General features: G+C 40.2%; 3 protein-coding genes across 3 annotated transcripts; all 3 read right to left on the bottom strand.

Moving 5' to 3' along the window:
* Window positions 1-670: 670 nt before the first annotated feature.
* LOC143664291 (protocadherin alpha-7-like) lies at window positions 671-3,309 on the bottom strand. The gene is made up of 2 exons (XM_077137967.1): window positions 872-3,309; window positions 671-685 (listed from the first exon to the last, which is right to left on the bottom strand). Exons 1-2 carry the CDS (start codon window positions 3,224-3,226, stop codon window positions 671-673), a joined length of 2,370 nt encoding a protein of 789 aa, XP_076994082.1. The 5' UTR covers window positions 3,227-3,309.
* A 2,208-nt stretch (window positions 3,310-5,517) lies between these two features.
* LOC143664289 (protocadherin alpha-6-like) lies at window positions 5,518-9,211 on the bottom strand. The gene is made up of 2 exons (XM_077137966.1): window positions 6,803-9,211; window positions 5,518-5,553 (listed from the first exon to the last, which is right to left on the bottom strand). Exons 1-2 carry the CDS (start codon window positions 9,194-9,196, stop codon window positions 5,518-5,520), a joined length of 2,430 nt encoding a protein of 809 aa, XP_076994081.1. The 5' UTR covers window positions 9,197-9,211.
* A 2,735-nt stretch (window positions 9,212-11,946) lies between these two features.
* LOC143664288 (protocadherin alpha-5-like) lies at window positions 11,947-15,376 on the bottom strand. Its single transcript, XM_077137965.1, has 2 exons — window positions 12,883-15,376; window positions 11,947-11,985 (listed from the first exon to the last, which is right to left on the bottom strand). The coding sequence occupies exons 1-2, from the start codon at window positions 15,235-15,237 to the stop codon at window positions 11,947-11,949; spliced, it is 2,394 nt and encodes a 797-aa protein (XP_076994080.1). The 5' UTR covers window positions 15,238-15,376.
* Window positions 15,377-24,242: the final 8,866 nt, after the last annotated feature.

The raw sequence follows: 24,242 nt of genomic DNA, 5'->3' as shown, positions 1-24,242 counted from the left end.
TAAATATGTGAATATATATGTTCTATACAAAGAACAAAATATAGCATTGAGCTGTTATTTAAACTATGTTTTTTTTTTTTTTTTTTTTACATTTTCTTGTTTTATTATATTTTGTTTGTTTGTTTGTTTTTTACATGGGCTGGGGCCGGGAATCGAACCGAGGTCCTCCGGCATGGCAGGCAAGCACTCTTGCCCGCTGAGCCACCGCGGCCCGCCCCTAAACTATGTTTTTAAATGTTAATACTAATTCATCATAACCATGGTAAGGGCAGTTTTACAGAGTAAGTTAAAAAGAAGTCATTTACTCCTCAAATATGACTGAAGAGAAGATAGATGTTGTATAAAAAAGAAATTAAAAGGACTCCAATTCTACACTAAATATAAAAAGGCAATATTGACAAGGTAGTATTGACACAAGTTTTCATAAATGAGAGTAGATAGGTTAATTTTATGTCAAAATAAATATCTTAAAATTGGATACATTTCAAAATGTTTATCTAATGCATTTACTAATGATTAAATAGGAAAATGTATACGGGTAAACGTAAAATTTGGGAAATCAACTATAAGTGGTAAGAAAGTGTATCCATTGTTTCAGTTAGTAAAACTTCATCAAAAAAGTAGAAAGTCACCAATATAAATCTCTGATTTTGCTTTAAGGCATTACACTCTACCAGAACTGAAGCTGATATGAAACATAAACATGAACATAATTTTAAGTAGTGTATTAGTCAACTAGCAATTTATAGCTAAAACATATATATATGTTACACATAGAGTTTTCAACTTAAAAAAAAAGAATGATGAAAGAAAGCTTAACAAAAAATAATTGTGCTTTAAATCGGCTGAAAATAAGATTCTTTAGACTCACGAGTTCTGCAGAACTGGGACCCTGAGGTTGGCTGGGGCTGAAGGCCATGAGGTCGGTCTTGGGCGGCCCCTCCCCAGAGCACACCCTCTGCCTCCTCTGCTGCGAGTACGACCAGCTCCCCACCGCGCTGGAGCACACCAGCGTGGGCTTCCCCGGCCCGCACGCGCCCTCCGTGGGCACGGCCGAGCACCGCAGCGCCGTGTACAGTAGCAGCGTGAGCACCAGCAGGCTGGACACGGCGCAGATGGCGACGATCAGGTACACGTTCACGTCCACCAGCGCCGCCTCGGCTCCCGCCACGCCCGCCGACGCCCGCGACGACGCCTTCAGCGCCTGGCCGCTCTCCACCAGCGACAGCAGCACGGTGGCCGTGGCCGTCAGCGCCGGCTCGCCGTGGTCCTTCACCAGCACCAGCAGGCGCTGGCGCGGCGCGTCCGCCTCGTCCAGGGCGCGCGTCGTGCTCACCTCGCCCGTGTACAGCCCCACGCGGAACGGGCTGCGCGCGCCGCCAGCCGCCGGCTGCAGCTCGTACGACAGCCACGCGTTGTAGCCCGAGTCGGCGTCCACCGCGCGCACCTTCGCCACCACGTGGCCCGCGCCCACCGACCGCGGCACCAGCTCGCTCAGCGCGCCGCCCACGCCGCCCGCGCGAGGCGGCAGCAGCGCCGGCGCGTTGTCGTTCTCGTCCAGCACGAACACCTGCAGCGTCACGTTGCTGCCCAGGGGCGGGAAGCCCGCGTCGCGCGCGCTCACCTGGAACTGCAGCAGCTCCAGCTCCTCGTGGTCCAGCGGCTGCAGCGCGTACACCTTGCCGCTCTCCGCGTGCACCGACACGTAGCTCGACACGGCGCGCTCGCCCAGCCGCCGCTCCACCAGCGAGTAGGACACCAGCGCGTTCTCCTGCGCGTCCGCGTCGCGCGCCGACACCGTGAAGATGTGGCAGCCCGGCGCGTTGTTCTCCTTGACGAACACCGTGTACTCGGGCTGCGCGAAGGCCGGCGCGTTGTCGTTCACGTCGGCCACCTCCACCGACACGCTGGCCGAGGCCGACAAAGGCGGCGAGCCCCCGTCCCGCGCTGTCACCACCAGCGCATAGGCCGACACGCTCTCGCGGTCCAGGGCGCTGTCCAGCACCAGCGAATAGTAATTCTTGAAGGTGGACACCAGCTTGAAGGGGACGTGGGGCGTCAGGGAACAGGTGACCTGCCCGTTGGTTCCCGAATCGCGGTCAGATACGCTTATCAAGGCTACGACTGAGCTTGGCTGGGCGTCTTCTGAGATGGGAAGAGACAGGGAAGTGACAGTCAATTCTGGAGCATTATCATTAGCATCCACCACATTCACCAGAACTGTGCAGTGACCCGCCAGTGGTAGGAAGCCTTTATCAAAAGCCTCTACTCGAATTTTGTAGGCTTTATTTTCTTCAAAATCGATGTGTCCTATTACTAGAATTTCCCCAGTTGTGGGGTCTATATGGAATTTTGATTTTATTTCCGGATAAGCATCATTAGAAAATGAATAAATGATATCCCCATTTAAACCTTCGTCTAAATCCGAGGCGTTAAGCTTAATTACCAACGTTCCGTTAGAAACATTTTCTGCTAATTTCACCGTATACAGTGTTCTGTCGAAAGTTGGGGCGTTGTCATTAGCGTCCAGCACTGTGATGAGTAACTGAACGGTGCCAGTCAGCTCGGGTTTGCCTCCATCAGTGGCCATGAGCACTAAAAAAAGCTCTGGAGCTTCTTCTCTATCTAACGGCTTCCGTAATACGAGTCCAAGAGGTTTCACTTTCTCCTCATTGATTGGAACGTCCAGGGAGAAATACTCATTGGGGCTCATTCTGTAAGTCAGCATAGCATTGGGCCCAATATCTGCGTCCGAGGCGCCCTCTAGAGGAAACCGCGAGTCAGGCGGCCTGGATTCAGCGATAAACAGATTCTTTTGTGTGGAGGGGAACACTGGCGGGTTGTCGTTGATGTCCTTCACCTCCACCTCCACATGGAACACCTGCAGCGGCCTGTCCACGATCACCTCCAGGTGGATGCTGCACTCCGCGCTCCGCCCGCACAGCTCCTCGCGGTCGATCCGAGCATTCACAAACAAAATGCCGTTCTGCAGATTTACCTCCAGGAGGTCCGCGCGGCCTTTGGACGCCACCCGGAACAGGCGCGGCACTAGCTCGGCCAGCTCCAGCCCCAGGTCCTGCGCGATGCGGCCCACGAAGGTGCCGTGTTTGGCCTCCTCGGGGACCGAGTAGTGGATCTGGCCGCTCCCCGCTTCCCAGGCTGCGAGGAGCAGAAGCCGGAGCAGTAGATGCTGGGCTCCTGAGTCTCCTCGACCCGCGTACACCATCTCAAATTCCTTGTGCTTCTTCTGATCAGCGACACTTGTGCGAAATTGAGACGATTGTTTTTATCCCTTCATTCCAATCCTGATGTTCTCACCGTTGTTCAGCATCCGGAAAGTGAAAGAACGGAGCGTCTTTCCAATGAGAAAACGCACAACTTGGTTTTGTTTTATCAGAGAATTTTGTGGTAAAGAGCGACATCATGTGGTCCGCATAGTAAGTACGAATAACATACTTACTATATTTAATATTCACTTAATATTAAAGTGAGAAGTTTTATTTCAATCTCTGAATTTTTTTCTTTTATTGTTGTTAAAGAGTTGGACATTTCTCAGGCTTCCTGCAGGCATTCTTAGGAGACTGCCAGCTTTTGAAAATTTAATGTGTCCATAATTGTGGCTTCCTGAAGCCTTGAAATAAACTTTTCTCCCCACCTGTTTTTAAATATGGAAACTCTGGTGACAATAAAGAAAGTCATTTAACCAACCCAAAGTTTTAAATTCCTTTGTTCTAGAGTTCAGGAAATGCCGCATTCTAAGATTCAGTGTCACGAGTTAAGTAAACTTGATTTCTTGTGTCTAGAGATCCAGTATCTCAATAATCTACTAATGGAAGAGAAACTGAGAAAGTTTTTTTTAAGGAGTAAAAAGATATGAGCAACTGATTCAGATACGTTTCCCCAAAATTTTTTTTAAATCTTTGATGAGGAAGAATTTGTATTAAGCAAATCCTGTGAGGAGGAAATATTGTGATTTTTTTCTCTTCATAAGAATTTGTATATTCTGTTTCATGACCTAGTAATGTTCCTATATTTGTTTACTCTTCCCATCCTTTTTCTTTTCTTTTCTTTTCTTTTTTGGGTCCATGGGCCAGGAATCGAAGGGAACCTGCATGGCAGGGGAACGTTCTACCACTGATCCACCCATGGGCCCTTCTTTCCATCATTTCTAAGCCCTGTGCTTTAGGAACAGCATCCTGTTTTTGCAATCTCCAATATGGATTTCAGAATTTCTTTTATAATATTCATTTATTTCATTTGATAAATTTTGATGCTTATTCTTCATATATACAGCAGTCCTTTAATAAAGTTTGGGGCATGTTGTCATTTTTAGATTTACTTGACAGAGCAAGTTGTCTTGAACATTCCATTCCCATGTTTCCAACTGCAAGTAAAATATTTGCATCTGTATTCTAATGCTTCCCCATTTGGTGTCTGACTAAATGAGGTTTTTAGTAATTGCTGCTATCCTTGATTATTACAATAGCTGCTTATTGCGTCTTTTTGTCCAGCCCAACGTCATTCATTCTTCACTTAAACCTTATAATCAGCTTCCTAAAAAACAGCTTATTCCCATTTGCTTCCTGCCATTCAATAACTTATGAAAAGAATGAAAAATTTTTAGTCTAGGACTCAAAGTTACCTCTGAGAGTTTTTAACCAAAGTGAAATATTCCCTGTTCCAGGCATGTTTGGGGTTTTCTGTGTACATTTATTTAATTAATTTGCTATTATTATGCCTATTATTATCAATATTCTCCTAGAGGAAACTTCTATTTTCAAGCCATTAAAACATCATGGCTCTTGAAGGGTCCATTTCAAAAAGGAAATATGTAGGGATTTCCTTTCAACTCCATTCACAGCATGTTTTACCAATCTTGCACCTCTTATAACATTCTAGTCCCATGTTGGTATATTTAGGTATGGCACAAATCCTTTAGTTTCATATAAACATCTTGAAACCAGGGAATGGATGTTGATAATTCAGTGATCCTGGTACAGCATCATGCTGTTAGAGACTCTTCTAAAATCTTTTCTAAAGAGTTCGTCAAGAATGATGGCTATGCTTTGTCTCTCCTTCCTTAAAAAGTAGGCTATTTTAAGGTTGTCAGATATCACTAGAGCAATGGTGCTCTTTATTGATTAATAAGACTATGAACTAAATTGTTACTTTTAAGAAGGTGCTTAAAAATTATCTCACATTTACTTCTTTTGAAAAAACACCATTAATAACTTCTGTCATTTTAAGAATGGAAAATGAGCATGAGGAGCATCCCCAAGTGAAACCTCTGATGGATCCTGGGCCGCTTTTAAATGTGGAAAAACACACCAATCCAGCTTAAAGGTGTATACTATTTCCCATAAAAAGATGGATCACGCAAAAAGTCTAAGGGCTTAGCACCTTAAAACTCTTTTTTTAAAACCAAAAACGTTTTCCACTGTCAAATGCTGCATTTCAATTTCAACTTTGAAAAACTCAGACTACTTTTTCATTCTAGTACATGGCATTGAAAATCTTTCAGACATCGTGGATTAATCTAGTAAATATGGCCTCCTATGGAGCACAAAACGAAAAATCTTTACATAAAATTAATATAATACGGAAGCAGTAATGACATCTTTATGATATTTTAGATTTTCATTTTCCTTTTCAGAATAACAATGGCTAATTTTTATTAAGCACCTATATTTGGAAATAAGCACTATATAACTATCAACATACTAAATACTTACAATAATTCTTTGTGATAGATACTACTATCACATCCCATGTATAAAGTTTATCATCCTAGCTTTATACATGGGAAACTAGGAACGAAAAAGTTATATAATACATCCACTGCTACACAGACTAAAATGGCAGGGTGGCATTTAATCAAGGGATGGTGCCTTCAGAAATCATAACATGGACTTTCTGCTCCTTTTCTGTAAAGAAATACTGAATAGGGGAATGATTAAGATAGATGAAACAGCTTTAGACTTAGTATGAAGAGAACACACTCCAAATTCAAACATAAGAGTTTAGGAGTATCAGAATAATGCAGATTTTATATGAATTTACTTCTTCAAAGTTCAAATTACTTTGAATTAATATTGCTGGGGCATTTAGACCTAAAATAATTTGGGCTATAGCTGTGGCAGGGGGAGGCCACTAAAAGATTATGAAATCACTCCTTCAACCAGAGCAGAAGTCCTTAGTCTGATAACTAATACTCTATTCCTTATCACTAAAAGGTTTCAAAGAGCAGCTATCTGAAAACCTTTCTTGGATTCACCACATCCAAATGGGAGCCTAGAAAAAAATATGTGATGGGCAGAATTCTTACACAAAATAGATAATCTGAAAGTGTTGGCTAAAGAATTTGTCAGCACATAACATTTAAACCAGGACATGTAAAAAATATATATGGTAGGATGGTGTTGAATTTCAATACATTATCAAACATATAATGAAAAATAAGTCTCCTGAAGTTCAAATGCCAAAAAAGAAAATCCTAAATATTAATGAGAGAAAAAAACATAGTAATTATTCCAATAAAAATGAATCACAAATGGACTTAACCAAAGAAATTATGAGTTTGAGGACAAAACACTTCAGATGTAGACTGTTGTTCATATGTCTGATTCTACTTAAGAGTAATTTTAAAAACAAAGATTTTAATAATCAATAGAAACCAAACTAAAACAGAAAGATATTGCACATACACCAGATATTTTAATGAGTAAATACAAACATGGAAACAAAATCATGAAAAATTTAAAAATTGAATGTTCATTATTAGTTGTGAAAAAATCACACTTACCTTGGCACATTGATCCTCGTTTAAAATCTGGTGTACACCCATATCCGCGGAAACAGGACATGGTGGAAGGCTGGGGCTGAAGGCCATGAGGTCGGCCTTGGGCGGCCCCTCCCCAGAGCACACCCTCTGCCGCCTCTGCTGCGAGTACGACCAGCTCCCCACCGCGCTGGAGCACACCAGCGTGGGCTTCCCCGGCCCGCACGCGCCCTCCGTGGGCGGGGCCGAACACCGCAGCGCCGTGTACAGCAGCAGCGTGAGCACCAGCAGGCTGGACACGGCACAGATGGCGACGATCAGGTACACGTTCACGTCCACCAGCGCCGCCTCGGCTCCCGCCACGCCCGCCGACGCCCGCGACGACGCCTTCAGCGCCTGGCCGCTCTCCACCAGCGACAGCAGCACGGTGGCCGTGGCCGTCAGCGCCGGCTCGCCGTGGTCCTTCACCAGCACCAGCAGGCGCTGGCGCGGCGCGTCCGCCTCGTCCAGGGCGCGCGTCGTGCTCACTTCGCCCGTGTACAGCCCCACGCGGAACGGGCTGCGCGCGCCGCCAGCCGCCGGCTGCAGCTCGTACGACAGCCACGCGTTGTAGCCCGAGTCGGCGTCCACCGCGCGCACCTTCGCCACCACGTGGCCCGCGCCCACCGACCGCGGCACCAGCTCGCTCAGCGCGCCGCCCACGCCGCCCGCGCGAGGCGGCAGCAGCGCCGGCGCGTTGTCGTTCTCGTCCAGCACGAACACCTGCAGCGTCACGTTGCTGCCCAGGGGCGGGAAGCCCGCGTCGCGCGCGCTCACCTGGAACTGCAGCAGCTCCAGCTCCTCGTGGTCCAGCGGCTGCAGCGCGTACACCTTGCCGCTCTCCGCGTGCACCGACACGTAGCTCGACACGGCGCGCTCGCCCAGCCGCCGCTCCACCAGCGAGTAGGACACCAGCGCGTTCTCCTGCGCGTCCGCGTCGCGCGCCGACACCGTGAAGATGTGGCAGCCCGGCGCGTTGTTCTCCTTGACGAACACCGTGTACTCGGGCTGCGCGAAGGCCGGCGCGTTGTCGTTCACGTCGGCCACCTCCACCGACACGCTGGCCGAGGCCGACAAAGGCGGCGAGCCCCCGTCCCGTGCTGTCACCACCAGCGCATAGGCCGACACGCTCTCGCGGTCCAGGGCGCTGTCCAGCACCAGCGAATAGTAATTCTTGAAGGTGGACACCAGCTTAAAGGGGACATGGGGCGTCAGGGAACAGGTGACCTGCCCGTTGGCCCCGGAGTCGCGGTCGGACACGCTGATGAGGGCAATGACAGTGCCGAGTGGAGCGTCCTCTCGGACAGGCAAGGATAAAGAAGTCAGTGCAATCTGAGGGACATTATCATTCTTATCCAAAACTTTCACCAAAACGGTGCAATGACCCGCCATGGGAGGGTGGCCTTTGTCAGTAGCGTCAATGCGAATTTTATATAAATTTACTCGCTCAAAGTCCAAATTCCCTTTAAGCACTATTTCTCCAGTGTTTGGATCTATAACAAACTGGTCAAAAACCATGGGTGGAAGGAGGCTATTAAATGAGTATGAAATCTCCCCGTTCACCCCTTCATCCCTATCAGAAGCATTCAGTTTGATAAGTACTGTTCCGAGATCGGAGTTTTCGAATATTCTCACTTCGTATTCAGACCGTTCAAAACTGGGAGCATTATCGTTCACATCCAACACGAGGACCACCAGCTGAACAGAGCCGGTGAGCTCGGGTTTGCCCCCATCAGTAGCTGTCAGGAATAAATTGTGTTCCGGAGCTTCCTCTCTGTCCAAGGATTTTTTTAATACAAGCCCAATCTGTTTATTATCATCACTGTTTGTCTTCACATCAAGCGCGAAGTATTCGCTGGAAGTTAGCTTATAGGTTAAGATGGAATTTGAGCCCACATCTGCATCAAACGCGCCCTCTAGTGGAAATAGGGAATCTGGCAGCCTAGATTCATAAATCAGCACTCTTTGTTCCTTTGCCGCGAAGATTGGCGGGTTGTCGTTGATGTCCTTCACCTCCACCTCCACATGGAACACCTGCAGCGGCCTGTCCACGATCACCTCCAGGTGGAGGCTGCACTCCGCGCTCCGCCCGCACAGCTCCTCGCGGTCGATCCGAGCATTCACAAACAAAATGCCGTTCTGCAGATTTACCTCCAGAAGGTCCGCGCGGCCTTTGGACGCCACCCGGAACAGGCGCGGCACCAGCTCGGCCAGCTCCAGCCCCAGGTCCTGCGCGATGCGGCCCACGAAGGTGCCGTGTTTGGCCTCCTCGGGGACCGAGTAGTGGACCTGGCCGCTCCCCGCCTCCCAGGCTGCGAGGAGCAGAAGCCAGAGGAGCAGGCTATGGGATAACACTCTACCTTCCAGGGTAAAAACCATCTCAAAAACCTGTTTTATTTCCGTCAGATGATCTCGTCTCGGCCCAAAGATGAAGTATTGTAGGATCCGAGTTTTTAATCCAATTCTCCATCATCCGCCATTATTCAGCACTAGTAGAAAGATGTGATCTTAGGAGGGATGGTATTTGAATATTGGCTACAAGTAACTTTATGGTGGACAGCGACATCAAGTGGAACCAAAGGGTAAGATAAAAATTCACATAACCCCCTTAGAGTTCTTTTAAGTAACGTTTTTTCTTTTGTGTTATTTTAACAGTAAATTCTCATGTTTTTATTTGAAGTGTCAATTTCATACCGTGTGACTTCTTTTATTAATTTAGAGTAGTGAATTTAATAACAGCAAAAAACCGCCTCCTCCCAATATTTAAATATTTGTATCAACTAGTTTCGGTAATTTAAGTGTGATAGGATTTAGTCATGAGAATTATAAGTGAAAATTATCTTAGGCACATTCTGTAAAGGAGAAATATGTCCATATATGTGTCACAGAAACAACAGTATAAATTGCTTTGGAAATAATGTAATTTTAAATTAACAAATTTTTATTTTTAAGACCTTATAAATTATTAAACTTCACTTTTTCATTGGTCAATTAATATCAAATATTCCTAAGGCTGTTTATTTTATTTAACAGTAAAAATGAAAATTTAATTCATATTCCTTTTATTTCTTAATTCCTTTTCAGATTACATTAGTTCTCCTCTTTAAAATATTTTCCTTCATAAACTTGCCAGCCACTGCAAATTCTAGTTGAATTTATGTTTTGTTCTTTGCTGGCTCTTGATTCTTCATTTCTCCTAAATACAGACATTTTCTGAATGTCTATAATCTCTCATCTGTCCTTATTCTTTATATCCTTTTTCTATAACTACTCTTATCCACCAACAAAGTTTCAAATAAGCCTGTTTTTGCAGGTGTTCCAAACTTCACATGTCCTTGTTTGCATTTCTATCTTTCTGTCATTTTCACCTATATCATGCTGATAACTACTAGAAAGCTATTTAATTAAAATTTCAAAAGCATGATTAATCGGTAGTAACTGCCCATATTAAAATCCTTGGAATGCACCTTTCATTTTAATGGCATGAATATCCTTCATATGACCTATATGCATTTTTTATTACTCCTTATCTCTCACCTGCCATATTTACGGTCTGCCTATAGCCCATCTGTCTTTTCATACATAATATTTATCCTCATGAGCACAGCTTTGATTGAATTGCACTAAACCTAGAAATTTCAAGACATTAAAATTATTTGTAGATGACCTAGTCTTTGATCATAAGCCAATGTTTCCAGTGTTATTTTCAACTACTTTCCAATATGAAAAATAGTTTGCAGAGAACATAGACGGCATTTGGTCTTCCTATTCACCAATACACGCCTCATTCAGGCTTTTTTTTTCTCAGATTACCCCTGTCTTTACCTGTAAAAATTGTTACCCTCATGTGAAAGTCAAACCCAAATGTCAGCTTCACCATGAATGCATTTTTAATGCCATCAGTTGTTGGTGGCATTAAGCTCTCCCTTTATAGAAGAAAATTAACAACTAAAACTTCCCAAATGACACATGCCCATTCTCATCCTTCTCCAAAAATTCTGATAGACTTTTAGAAGACTCACAGACAATGGGCCCTTCCTCCCATGAGAAGATCTATCTTAAAAACAATTAATCTGAATCTACTTAGCAGCACTTATTCTGACCTTCTGTTACAGTTATTTTGGTTAAACAGAGGTTACTTTTCTAATCAACAAGAACTCTCAAAACAAAAGGTTCATTTGCTTACAGGAAGATAAGCCTTTGCAAAAGATATACTGACATGCAGTGGAGGGTTTTTTGGAAGTTTTTCATAAGCTTTGCCCTAAATGAAGAGACTCTACAAATTTCAGCTTTTAAAAATTAGTTAAGTAAAGAAGTATCATATCTGCATTTCCATGACAATATCTAGCACGTTTGGAATGTAGTCCGCTTAAGTGGAATAGTTGTCATAATTATTATTGTCTCCAAGACGAAAATTATAAAGTGTTATTGAAATCCCTTATGTAAAATAACTTAACATAGAAAAAGGAAAAAAGGTCTTCTCTTGAGAAACAATTCGCATGACTTTATTTTATATTCTCAAAGATCTCATGCTAATCAAGGGAGGTTATGTAGAGAAAGAAGGATTAGTAAACCTCTCTGTGACTACCTCCCTCTCCCAATAAAGAAAATAATCATGGTTTTAATATGTATCTAAGAGTTACCTTATAAAACTAAACTAACCAGGTTTTTTAAAACTTGAAAGTCATTAACCACAGATTTTTGCAGTGGGGAGAGAACTCCCTTTCTATTTCTAGGACTACCACAAAGTAATGGAATAAGAGAAATATCTCAATAGTGTAGTAGAATAAAAATTTCAAAATTAAGCGCATGTGAAAATAAGTAGACAAAGCCATAAAAAAGGAATTGACATTTAATCACATAAAGTATGGAACAGATATTATCTACTAAACTTACACTGATGTTTTCTTTTTTCAAAAAAAGAACAGAAAAGAGTTATTATTTAATGGGCGGGCCATGGTGGCTCAGCAGGTAAGAGTGCTTGCCTGCCATGCCCTAGGACCTGGGTTCGATTCCCGGTGCCTGCCCATGTAAAAAAAAAAAAAAAAGAGTTATTATTTAAGAAGGATAATATGCTAGTTTATGGTGGATTCAAATGTACATCTTAATTGTTGATTTTATTCATATACTTAGTTGAGTTTGATCCTGGTACACTTATTTTTAAGTATCTGAAAGTTAAAAGCAACAATAAATAAAAGCTAAAATTTCCCTAACCTGAATGTGCTAGAATTTTTCCATCTGTGAGAGTTCAGAACTCCTTCTCAACAATTAATTCACTCATAAAATGAAAGACTCCAAGTTTAAGAAAACTTAAATCATTGTTCCACTAAATGTGAATGTTAGGTCTGGGAAAAATAAACTATGATATATCCACGCATGGAACATCATAGATCTGAACAGAAGAATGAGAGATGTCTTTAAGTCATGATAAGTCATGATCTCCAAGATATAAAATTAAGTGAAATTACAAGATGGAAAGCAATGCAAATACTATATTTTAAAGGGGATAAGAGGTGATTATTTGTATATGAATAAAATATCTAATAGAACCTTTGAAATATTCAAATAGAGATACTAAATGGCTTTGATTAAGAGAGAAATTTGTGACTGTACTGTTGAGTAATTCCAGAATTTTAAAGCATGTCATTGTATTTCCTAATTTCTAATTAAGGAAATGAAACCATTAAAACTAAATATTTCAAATGATAAATATTAGATTCAGCATGAGTATGCTAAGGAAACTGTTTAGATACTTTGTATCATGAGAAGGAAATGAACTGTTACATCATCTTTTAAAAAACTTTATACAAACGAAAGACATAACTGAAATGAAGTTTGATTTAGTGCAAAGAAAGAATCTCAAGCAAGCTAAACTAGATTTTAAATAAAGCTGTAATTTTATGTCAATGAATTCACTCAAGAGGATTAAATCTTAAAAGATGCTACAGTGACGGGTATCGAGGTATAAATTAAAAACAATACAGAAATGATGGAAAGAAAAAGTTCAAATTTTAAAATAAAAATACATAATAAAAATTTGCTGAGAATAAGATTTTTAGACTCACGAGTTCTGCAGAACTGGGACCCTGCGGTTGGCTGGGGCTGAAGGCCATGAGGTCGGTCTTGGGCGGCCCCTCCCCAGAGCACACCCTCTGCCTCCTCTGCTGCGAGTACGACCAGCTCCCCACCGCGCTGGAGCACACCAGTGTGGGCTTCCCCGGCCCGCACGCGCCCTCCGTGGGCGGGGCCGAGCACCGCAGCGCTGTGTACAGCAGCAGCGTGAGCACCAGCAGGCTGGACACCGCGCAGATGGAGACGATCAGGTACACGTTCACGTCCACCAGCGCCGCCTGGGCTCCTGCCACGCCCGCCGACGCCCGCGACGACGCCTTCAGCGCCTGGCCGCTCTCCACCAGCGACAGCAGCACGGTGGCCGTGGCCGTCAGCGCCGGCTCGCCATGGTCCTTCACCAGCACCAGCAGGCGCTGGCGCGGCGCGTCCACCTCGTCCAGGGCGCGCGTCGTGCTTACCTCGCCCGTGTACAGCCCCACGCGGAACGGGCTGCGCGCGCCGCCCGCCGCCGGCTGCAACTCGTACGACAGCCACGCGTTGTAGCCCGAGTCCGCGTCCACCGCGCGCACCTTCGCCACCACGTGGCCCGCGCCCACCGACCGCGGCACCAGCTCGCTCAGCGCGCCGCCCACGCCGCCCGCGCGAGGCGGCAGCAGCGCCGGCGCGTTGTCGTTCTCGTCCAGCACGAACACCTGCAGCGTCACGTTGCTGCCCAGGGGCGGGAAGCCCGCGTCGCGCGCGCTCACCTGGAACTGCAGCAGCTCCAGCTCCTCGTGGTCCAGCGACTGCAGCGCGTACACCTTGCCGCTCTCCGCGTGCACCGACACGTAGCTCGACACGGCGCGCTCGCCCAGCCGCCGCTCCACCAGCGAATAGGACACCAGCGCGTTCTCCTGCGCGTCCGCGTCGCGCGCCGACACCGTGAAGATGTGGCAGCCCGGCGCGTTGTTCTCCTTGACGAACACCGTGTACTCGGGCTGCGCGAAGGCCGGCGCGTTGTCGTTCACGTCGGCCACCTCCACCGACACGCTGGCCGAGGCCGACAAAGGCGGCGAGCCCCCGTCCCGTGCTGTCACCACCAGCGCATAGGCCGACACGCTCTCGCGGTCCAGGGCGCTGTCCAGCACCAGCGAATAGTAATTCCTGAAGGTGGACACCAGTTCGAAGGGGACGTGGGGCGTCAAGGAGCACGTTACCTGGCCATTGGCACCAGAGTCGCGGTCGGACACGCTGATGAGGGCGATCACGGTTTCGAGTGGAGCGTCCTCTCGGACAGGCAGGGATAAGGATGTTATGGCTATTTCTGGTATATTATCATTGACATCCAGAAGTTTCACTATTACTTTGCAGTGTCCCGTTAATGGGAATGTACTTCTATCCACTGCATCAATATTAATTTCATATAAATAACGGTCTTCGTAATCCAGTCCTCCATTAACTGTTAATTCCCCACTACTGGGATTAATTGTAAATTTCGATTTTACATTGTCAAGAACAAGATTACTAAAGAAATACACTATTTCCTTATTTATGCCCTCATCTGCATCTGAGGCATTCAGTTGGAGAACTAATGTCCCATTCGGTGTATTTTCCGGTATCCGTATGTTATAAATGGATTTATCAAATTTCGGCGCGTTATCATTAGCATCCAACACAGTGATCAGCAGCGGAACAGTACCTGTTAGCTCAGGTTTCCCTCTATCAGCTGCAATCAATAATAAACGGTGTTCCTGGGTTTCTTCTCTATCTAATGGTTTCCTCAAAACTAGTTCTAAAAAGTTTGTTTCTTCTTCATTTGTTTTAACATCCAAGTCAAAATATTCATTAGGATTTAACTTGTATCTCAAAGCTGCATTTACTCCAGTATCCATATCAAATGCGCCCTCTAGCGGAAAACGGGAATCTACTGTTCTGGATTCCAGAATAAACAATCTTTGTTCTTGTCGGGAGAACACCGGCGGGTTGTCGTTGATGTCCTTCACCTCCACCTCCACATGGAACACCTGCAGTGGCCTGTCCACGATCACCTCCAGGTGGAGGCTGCACTCCGCGCTCCGCCCGCACAGCTCCTCGCGGTCGATCCGAGCATTCACAAACAAAATGCCGTTCTGCAGATTTACCTCCAGGAGGTCCGCGCGGCCTTTGGACGCCACCCGGAACAGGCGCGGCACCAGCTCGGCCAGCTCCAGCCCCAGGTCCTGCGCGATGCGGCCCACGAAGGTGCCGTGTTTGGCCTCCTCGGGGACCGAGTAGTGGATCTGGCCGCTCCCCGCCTCCCACGCTGCAAGGAGCAGAAGCGAGGGCAGCAGGCACCGGGATCCCGGGCTTCCTCTCCGGGAATATACCATCGCAAACTCGTTCCAGTTTTCAAATCTCTTGCATCACTACACAATAGCCTTTGGAAACTTAATTCCCAATGTATTATATATTTTATTATTTGCTCACCTTTATTCAGCTTCTGCAGCAGAGCCAAAAATGGAGTGTCTTTTTTCCTTTCTGTAAAGAAAATGGACTCACTGTATTCCCTTGCTGTTTAAAAGGAAAAAACAACCTTGCGGTGTCCAGCGACATCATGTGGATGAACGAGTAAGTATTTTACTTTGTTTCGCTTTATTTACCTTATATTTGTCAAATATTTCCCGATTTCAATAACATTACTATGTACGTCTTATTTCCCTTATGTCTAATGGAAATATCTTACAACTTAAATACATTTCATCAATGTAAATATATCATTAAAATATTACAAAATCAATCCTGTTGCTCATGACACTCCAGTCCTTACTAGAATTATTTGTATTGCTGTATTTTATTTGAGGAGCAGCTTTATATATCCCCAAAATCACTTTAACAGTTTTAGCTTCATTTCTCTCACGACATAAATATATCATATTAAAATTCTTGAATTGTTTTGTATCATTGTAATGTAATATTTGTATACTACTCCCGTGTTGCTCAGAAAGCAAATTTACATTCCAAGTGAAATTTTTACTACTGAATTTTTATTGATTTTATTTTCATAGTAACCCAAACTTAATAGTATTCTTGTTGAAGTTCCATTTTGGAAATGTAACTGCCATATCACTGAAAATCTGTTTCCTTAATTTCTCTATATAACCCAATTTCTTTTAGTGTTGACTCAAAAACTGTAATGTGTAGATTTTAATTTTCTAGAAGTCAGAAGCATAGTAAAGTAATTTTGGCAAGCAAGTTGCCACTATTTTAAAATTAAAAGCATCTCAACAGCGTTTCTTCCTGTTGCTATTACTGATAAATCACAATTGTTTAAAAATGCATAACTACAGGTTTTGCTTCTATGCAAATCAAAATCCTAAAATTTTTTTTGCAAGATATATTATTCTATAAAATGTTAGCATTTCAGCAGTAAAAATATTAGTTGGAAAGAAAATCACATTATTAACCAGCCTAACTCTATGTTACTTTCATTTCTTTTCAATTCCCCAATTGTTTTATTGCATGGTACCAATTGGACTTCATGAATGAAGTCAAGGAAATGTTACCCATTTCTCTATTTAAAAATATTTACCATTCTGCTCCTTAGAATTCTTCAATTTTATAAAACCTTCCTTCCTGTGCAGACAAGACATTCCAAGAGATCAATAATTCTATTACCCGATACTTTTACATTTAAAAGACATACCCCAAATATATTTCCTTAAATTGGGCATAACATATAACCCAAATACATTTCCTTAAATTTGGTATAACCATCTGCAAGACCTAGCGCATTACTTGGTGTTAGTGCATAAAAAAGGTGGGGAAGTGGAAATTTAAAAGAAATTTCAAAGGAAATAATTACCAAAAAACAAAATGTCAACTGGATTTCACTTGCTTTCCAGTGTTCAAAGTAGTAATGTTACAGAACATGTTTGTTATAATCTTTAAAAATATGTTTTATCATTTCCTTTAGTTTTTGTAAGTCAGTATCTCTACTATCATAGCTTCCCCCTAATATTAAAAACAAAACAGCTTAAACAGTAGTCAATTTTGTTGGTGAGTTCTTATCTAATAGTTACTAATAGTGATAATTTTGTAATATATTAATACACAATGAAAATAAAACAAGAAAATTATAATAAATGTGTTGAAAATAACATCAGCTAATGTTGAGCCACCTTCTACTGTAGAACACCAATCAATGTGAAATACAAGGCTATGGTATTAATGACAGCAGAAAGTCCTATGAAAGATATGAAGACATCTTTTTAAAAAAAATTAAGTATTAGGTATTTAAAAGCAAAATGACATTGTGGTATTAACAATTTATGCATGGTAATATACAGAATATGTTGAGTAAATATTAACTACTTAAAAGATAAACTCAATAGAGAAAATGCCATCAATAGTGTCAGCTCACATGCTCTTCTCAATTTGGAAATTTTCTTTCACCTAACTTTTGGGGTACTTTAGGATAAAATGAGACTCTTGACATTGTGACTTGTCTTCACATCTATTAGATTATATTTACTTTTAAATTATCACTTGGACTTGTTTTTCAGTGTTCGACAGTAAAAAGCATTTCACAAAATGAGGTTACATGCATATTAAAGTCACGACACAGAATAGAACTCAGAGTTCTTAGATTAACATTTTCATAAAACATATATAGACTCTCTAATCTGAATTCCATGGAAGACACAGTAAGTAGAGAAAAATTATTTTTCCAAACCATCATTTCAATAAAATGCTACAGATTACTCTTATCAGTTGCTAGTTCTCCATATATTTCTGTCATATTTTAAGCCCCATCATATAACTAAAACTAATTCCTTGAAAGTTATTTAGATTGAGAAGACTATGTAATGTTTTGTTTTAATTTTCTGGGAAGCATTAACTGGGAAAACATTAACAGTATAGCATTTCTGGAAACACTAACAGTAGAAAACTTAGAATGAGTCTAGGTATGCTTCATTTCCTACTAATTCCAGAGTAAAAATTATAATAAGATATATTTCTGTCTGCTTATCTATGGTAAACTATATAGGTCTAACACACTGCTGAGAACTATAATGTAAAGTTGAAGCAATTATATCAATATTTATAAACAATCTATGCAGCGGTGATGTTTGACCAAAGAGTTAATTGTGTGAAAAGTAATTTTTTCTGCTATGAAAGCACCCTGTTTGCATATGATACACATTTTAACCTTACTTATGTAATGATTCACAGAAGGTAGAACTGCCCTACCAAAGGTTGTGCTAAAATATTCAAATTATATGTCCATTTGGGGAGCAGGATACAAGGGTAATTTTAAGGTTCCCTAAGGAAGTACAAGAACCTAAATTAAGTATTGCTTTTACAAACAAATCGCTAAATGAGTTCACTTAGCAGTGGAAAGGAACAACAGAGGTAAGTCCAACAACTCTGGGGTCTTTTCTGTGTCTTGACATTAATATGCATGTGACATCAGGCACGTTTTTAATGCCAAATGATGATCTCTCAGGTCATATTCAGCTTTTAATTCCCAGTTCAGTTGAGTTGAGTGAAAATTTCTTGTAGTACTGACTAGAGTCCAGGGTAGATAAAAAGAAGCGGGAGAATTAAAGAGCCATAAACTTCAATAAACTTGGTTGTCATTATTCAGTGAAGGAGAAAAAGGAAACAGGTTTAAAATAAAGTCCAAAATCCATATTCCACTAACTTATTTTACTTTATGTGAGCCTACAAAATAGAACTGGGGTGGTGGATAGGAGAGACAAAAATAAAATGTTCAGAAAATCTGTAATGACAGCATTGTACATTTTAAAAAGACAAAATGCTTATTTCAAGTTAAGCATTTAGACAAATGCCTTACATACATAACAAGCGGATATTTAAAAGTTCCTTATCCTTCTCTGGGGGAATATGACATCACTAGAACAACTATAGTTTTTACTGTAAATATCCAGAACTGAATACAACATTATCAGGCATACCAGGCAAGATTAGGATCAACAAGTAAACATGAGAAAGAGTCACACAGATGATCCAGTTATAGTGATGGGACAGATCACAAATAACTGATTATGTATTGAATTAAATACATAATAGAGAATTTCACCAAAAAAACTGAAATATATTAAGAAGATTAAAATTCTAAAACTGAAAAATGTCATAATTGAAGAATTCAATTGATGATTTTAGAGTAGATTGGATTGAGAGAAAATTACTGAAGCAGATTTGTCAGAATAAAGTATGCAGTATATAACAATGAGCAAAAATGACTGGAGTAACAGAAAGGAGCATAAAATGCATAATGGAAGTGATGAAAAGATCACAAATACATATTTTTGTCACAGAAGAAAAAAAGAAGAAATGAAGCAGAAGCAATATTTGACGACAGACTGCTGAAATTTTTCCAAAGCTGATAAAAGACATCAACCCACTGACTGATTCAGGAAGCTTTAAAAACTACAAGAAAGCTAAAAACAAAGAAAACCAAAACCAAAACAAGTCATAAAATAGTAAAGCTATTGAAAATAAAAAATAAAGGAAAAATTTTAAAGAAGCCATAGGAAGAAAAAAGACACTACTTTAAATAATAAACTTGAAAGCCATATTCTCAGAAGAAGACTAGGAAATGTCATCTTGAAAGTGTTGGGATGGGGATGGTGGAAGAAAACTTCCAACCCACAATTTGATACCCAGCAAAACTATTTCACAAGCATGATGGTGAAATAAAGACATTCCAGACATACAAAAACATAGAGAATACTTGACCAGCAGACACACACTCTACTAAATATTAAGGAATTTTTTCAGAAAGAAAATGATCCCAGAAAGAATCACAAATATAAATGTTAACTATACATTAATTCATATAATGAATTAATAAGCTACACAAAAGATATAAAATGTATAAGAATTGGAAGGGAAGAAATGAAATTGTCACAATTTGCTGACAGCCTAATTTTTTATATCGAAAAATATAAAGCACCTATAGATAAATTATTAGAATTAAGTGATAGTTAACAGTGTGAATTTAGAAAATGTGGATAATTGAAAGGCATACCATGAATAAAAGTATGGGGAAGAAGAGTTAAACGGAATTATTGCTCAGGTCCTGGCACTGCCTGGAAGTGGCAGAAGTATTAAGTAAATTTAGATTTTAAGAAATCAAGCATGCTTGTTGTAATCACTAGGAAATATATAAAATAATTAGCATAAGAATGTATAACTAAAAAATAAAGGGAAGAGAATCTGAAATAGTTAAAATATATTAATCTGAAAGAAGACAAAAATGAAAGATGGATTTTCTAACTTCTAAGAATCTTTTATAAAAAACTAAATTAAAATTTCTAATTAATGGTATAGTATTGAAAACTTTCCTTTTTACTTCCTTTTTACTTCATGAATGAGCAACAATACTCACTCTCACCCATTATATTTAATATAATACTACTGGTCCTACCCAGTTCCATAAGCTACACAAAAGCTATAAAAGGTATAAGAATTGGAAGGGAAGAAATAAAATTGTCATGATTTGCTGACAGCCTAATTGTTTACATAGAAAAATATAAAGCACCTATAGATAAATTATTAGAATAAAGTGATAAATTAATAAGAATGGGTGATTTTTAGCTACTTTATCAATACAAAAATACAAAGCATATTCATATGTACCTTTATCAAACAGTTAGAAAACTTAAAAATTTAAAACCTATATTTGTGAGAACTGGATATCCATATGTAAAAGAATGAAAGAAGACCCGCATCTCACACCTTATACAAAAGTTAACTCAAAATGGATCAAAGATCTAAACATTAGGTCTAAGACCATAAAACAGTTAGAGGAAAATGTAGGGAGATATCTTATGAATCTTACAATTGGAGGCGGTTTTATGGACCTTACACCTAAAGCAAGAGCACTGAAGAAGGAAATAAATAAATGGGAACTCCTCAAAATTAAACACTTTTGTGCATCAAAGAACTTCATCAAGAAAGTAGAAAGACAGCCTACACAATGGGAATCAATATTTGGAAACGACATATCAGATAAAGGTCTAGTATCCAGAATTTATAATGAGATTGTTCAACTCAACAACAAAAAGACAGCCAACCCAATTACAAAATGGGAAAAAGACTTGAATAGACACCTCTCAGAGGAGGAAATACAAATGGCCAAAAGGCACATGAAGAGATGCTCAATGTCCCTGGCCATTAGAGAAATGCAAATCAAAACCACAATGAGATATCATCTCACACCCACCAGAATGGCCATTATCAACAAAACAGAAAATGACAAGTGCTGGAGAGGATGCGGTGAAAGAGGCACACTTATCCACTGTTGGTGGGAATGTCAAATGGTGCAACCACTGTGGAAGGCAGTTTGGCGGTTCCTCAAAAAGCTGAATATAGAATTGCCATACGACCCAGCAATACCATTGCTGGGAACCTACTCAAAGGACTTAAGGGCAAAGACACAAACGGACATTTGCACACCAATGTTTATAGCAGCGTTATTTACAATTGCAAAGAGATGGAAACAGCCGAAATCTCCATCAACAGAAGAGTGGCTAAACAAACTGTGGTATATACATACGATGGAATACTATGCAGCTTTAAGACAGGATAAACTTACGAAGCATGTAATAACATGGATGGACCTAGAGAACATTATGCTGAGTGAGTCTAGCCAAAAACTAAAGGACAAATACTGTATGGTCCCAATGATGTGAATCGACACTCGAGAATAAACTTGGAATATGTCATTGGTAACAGAGTTCAGCAGGAGTTAGAAACAGGGTAAGATAATGGGTAATTGGAGCTGATGGGATACAGACTGTGCAATAGGACTAGATACAAAAACTCAAAAATGGACAGCACAATAATACCTAATTGTAAAGTAATCATGTTAAAACACTGAATGAAGTTGCATCCGAGCTATAGGTTTTTGTTTTGTTTTGTTTTGTTTTGTTCTTACTATTATTACTTTTATTTTTTTTCTCTATATTAACATTCTATATCTTTTTCGGTTATATTGCTAGTTCTTCTAAACCAATGCAAATGTACTAAGAAACGATGATCATGCATCTATGTGATGATGTTAAGAATTACTGATTGCATATGTAGAATGGTATGATTTAAAAAAAAAAAAGGTCAGCACAATACTACCTAATTGTAATGTAATTATGTTAAAACACTGAATGAAGCTGCATCTGAGCTATAGTTTTTTTTTCTTATATATTTTTGTACGTTTTATTTTTATTTTTATTTTCTGTCTATATTATCATTTTATTTCTTTTTCTGTTGTCTTGCTATTTCTTTCTCTAAATCGATGCATATTGTACTAAGAAATGATGATCATACACCTATGTGATGATATTAAGAATTACTGATTGCATATGTAGAATGGAATGATTTCTAAATGTTGTGTTAGTTAATTTTTTTAATTAATAAAAAAAACACCTATATTTGTAATAATAACAAATGGAAAATAGATAAGAATAAATCTAATAAAAATGTGGGACTTCTAATGAAAAAACAATAAAATATCATTAAGAGAAATTCTAGATTATCTAGATAAACAGACCATACGCATGAATTGTTTGACTCATTATTGGAAAGATGACAACACATTTCGCACTTATCAGTAGATTTAATGCAATCTAAATAAAAATATTTACCAGGTTGTTTTCAGGGAATTTATGTAAAATTAATGTGAAAATGAAAAGCCCATGTGTTATTAATGGAAAAATCAAAAAGAAGTCAAATCGATTATAATAAAAATTCAGGCATAGACCATGTTATATATGGACAATTGTTTTGTTAAAAAAAAAGTGTATATCATTTTTATTAAATGACCTCAGTTCAGTTGGATATCCATGGGAGGGAAGTGGTGGTGAATCTTGACCCCTTCCTGACAACAATGACAAAAATTTCCTAATGAAATGTAGATTTAATGTGAACAATGAAACAAAAGATACCAAGGGCTATTACCTTCATAACGTAGAATGAAGAAGGAGATTGATCAAAAGAACATAGTAAAATTAACACTTCATCAAGCGACACAACTTAGAAAATGAACAACACAACTCAGAAAATGAAAAGACAAGCTATGAAGTAGAAGTATATACAGTCAAGAAAGGGGTTATGTCTAGAATATAAGTTTTTAAAAAGCAACAAAACACAAAATAATAGAAAAATAGGCAGGAGATTTGAAGAACTATTGCAAAATACATGAATGCTCATATAGAAAGTTGCTTAATATAATTTGTAATTCAGGAAAAATGAAATGAAGCCAAAAGTAGAATAAGAAACACTCCCAGCAATGTGACCACCATGAAAATAATCTGACAATGCCAAGTTTTGGAGATGATGAGAGGCAATGGGAACTCTCACTTACTGATGATGGGAGTGTAAACAGGTAAAACCACTTTGGAAAATTTTTCTGCATTATCTACTAAAGACGAAGATGTGCAGATATTCTGTAATGCACTAGCCCCATTCCTATATGGGCAATGAAAGTAATATATTAAAATATTTTTGGAAGTATTATTTGAAATAGACGTAACCAGACGCCAAGCAAAATCCTCAACAGTAGAACAAATAACTCAAAAAGGAATCATAAAATAATATTCTAAAAAGAAAATAAAACAGACAGCAGCTATGTATAATAATATGGATGATTTCTTAAAGAATGATGAGTGATAAAACTAGGGATAACAAATAAAAGCAGTTTGTAACCATTCAAGCTATTCCATTTAGATAAAAGTTCAGGAAGCAGATTAAAATTAATCGCAGTTATAAAAATCAAAGTATGGCTACACTGTGGGAAAAAATGGAAAGTGATTTGAAAGATGGCTTCTGGGATGGAAGTAAAAGTTATTCACTTTAAGAAAACCGATTCAGCTATATTGTTCTGCCTGTGCACGTTTTTTTTTTTTTTTTTTTTTTAAAGAAAGAAAGACAGAGAAGGAAGGAAGGATGGAAGGAAGGAAGGGAGGAAGAAAGGGAAACATCTTTAAACATTTTCTTATTTTATTATATTTTGTTTGTTTGTTTGTTTGTTTTTTACATGGGCTGGGGCCGGGAATCGAACCGGGGTCCTCCGGCATGGCAGGCAAGCACTCTTGCCCGCTGAGCCACCGCGGCCCGCCTGTGCACGTTTTTATATGTACTATAGGTCAATAACAATATGTTTTCTAAAAAGTTGATTACTACTGAAATGTAATTGAAAGTAAGGCATATGAATATGCACTGAATAATGAAGAATAAAATAAAACAATATATATATTACCTTTGTGTCCTTTAATTCTAAAATATTTTAGTTAAAACGGTTTATAGTAGAAGCAAAGAAATTTAACCCAGAGAATTTTGACTCGAGAAAAAATTAGAAGTGGTAGAAGAAATG

This window comes from Tamandua tetradactyla, chromosome 20 (assembly GCF_023851605.1).
Source record: "Tamandua tetradactyla isolate mTamTet1 chromosome 20, mTamTet1.pri, whole genome shotgun sequence".
Classification (NCBI taxonomy): Eukaryota; Metazoa; Chordata; class Mammalia; order Pilosa; family Myrmecophagidae; genus Tamandua; species Tamandua tetradactyla.
This window is presented reverse-complemented; position numbering and strand designations above follow the sequence as displayed.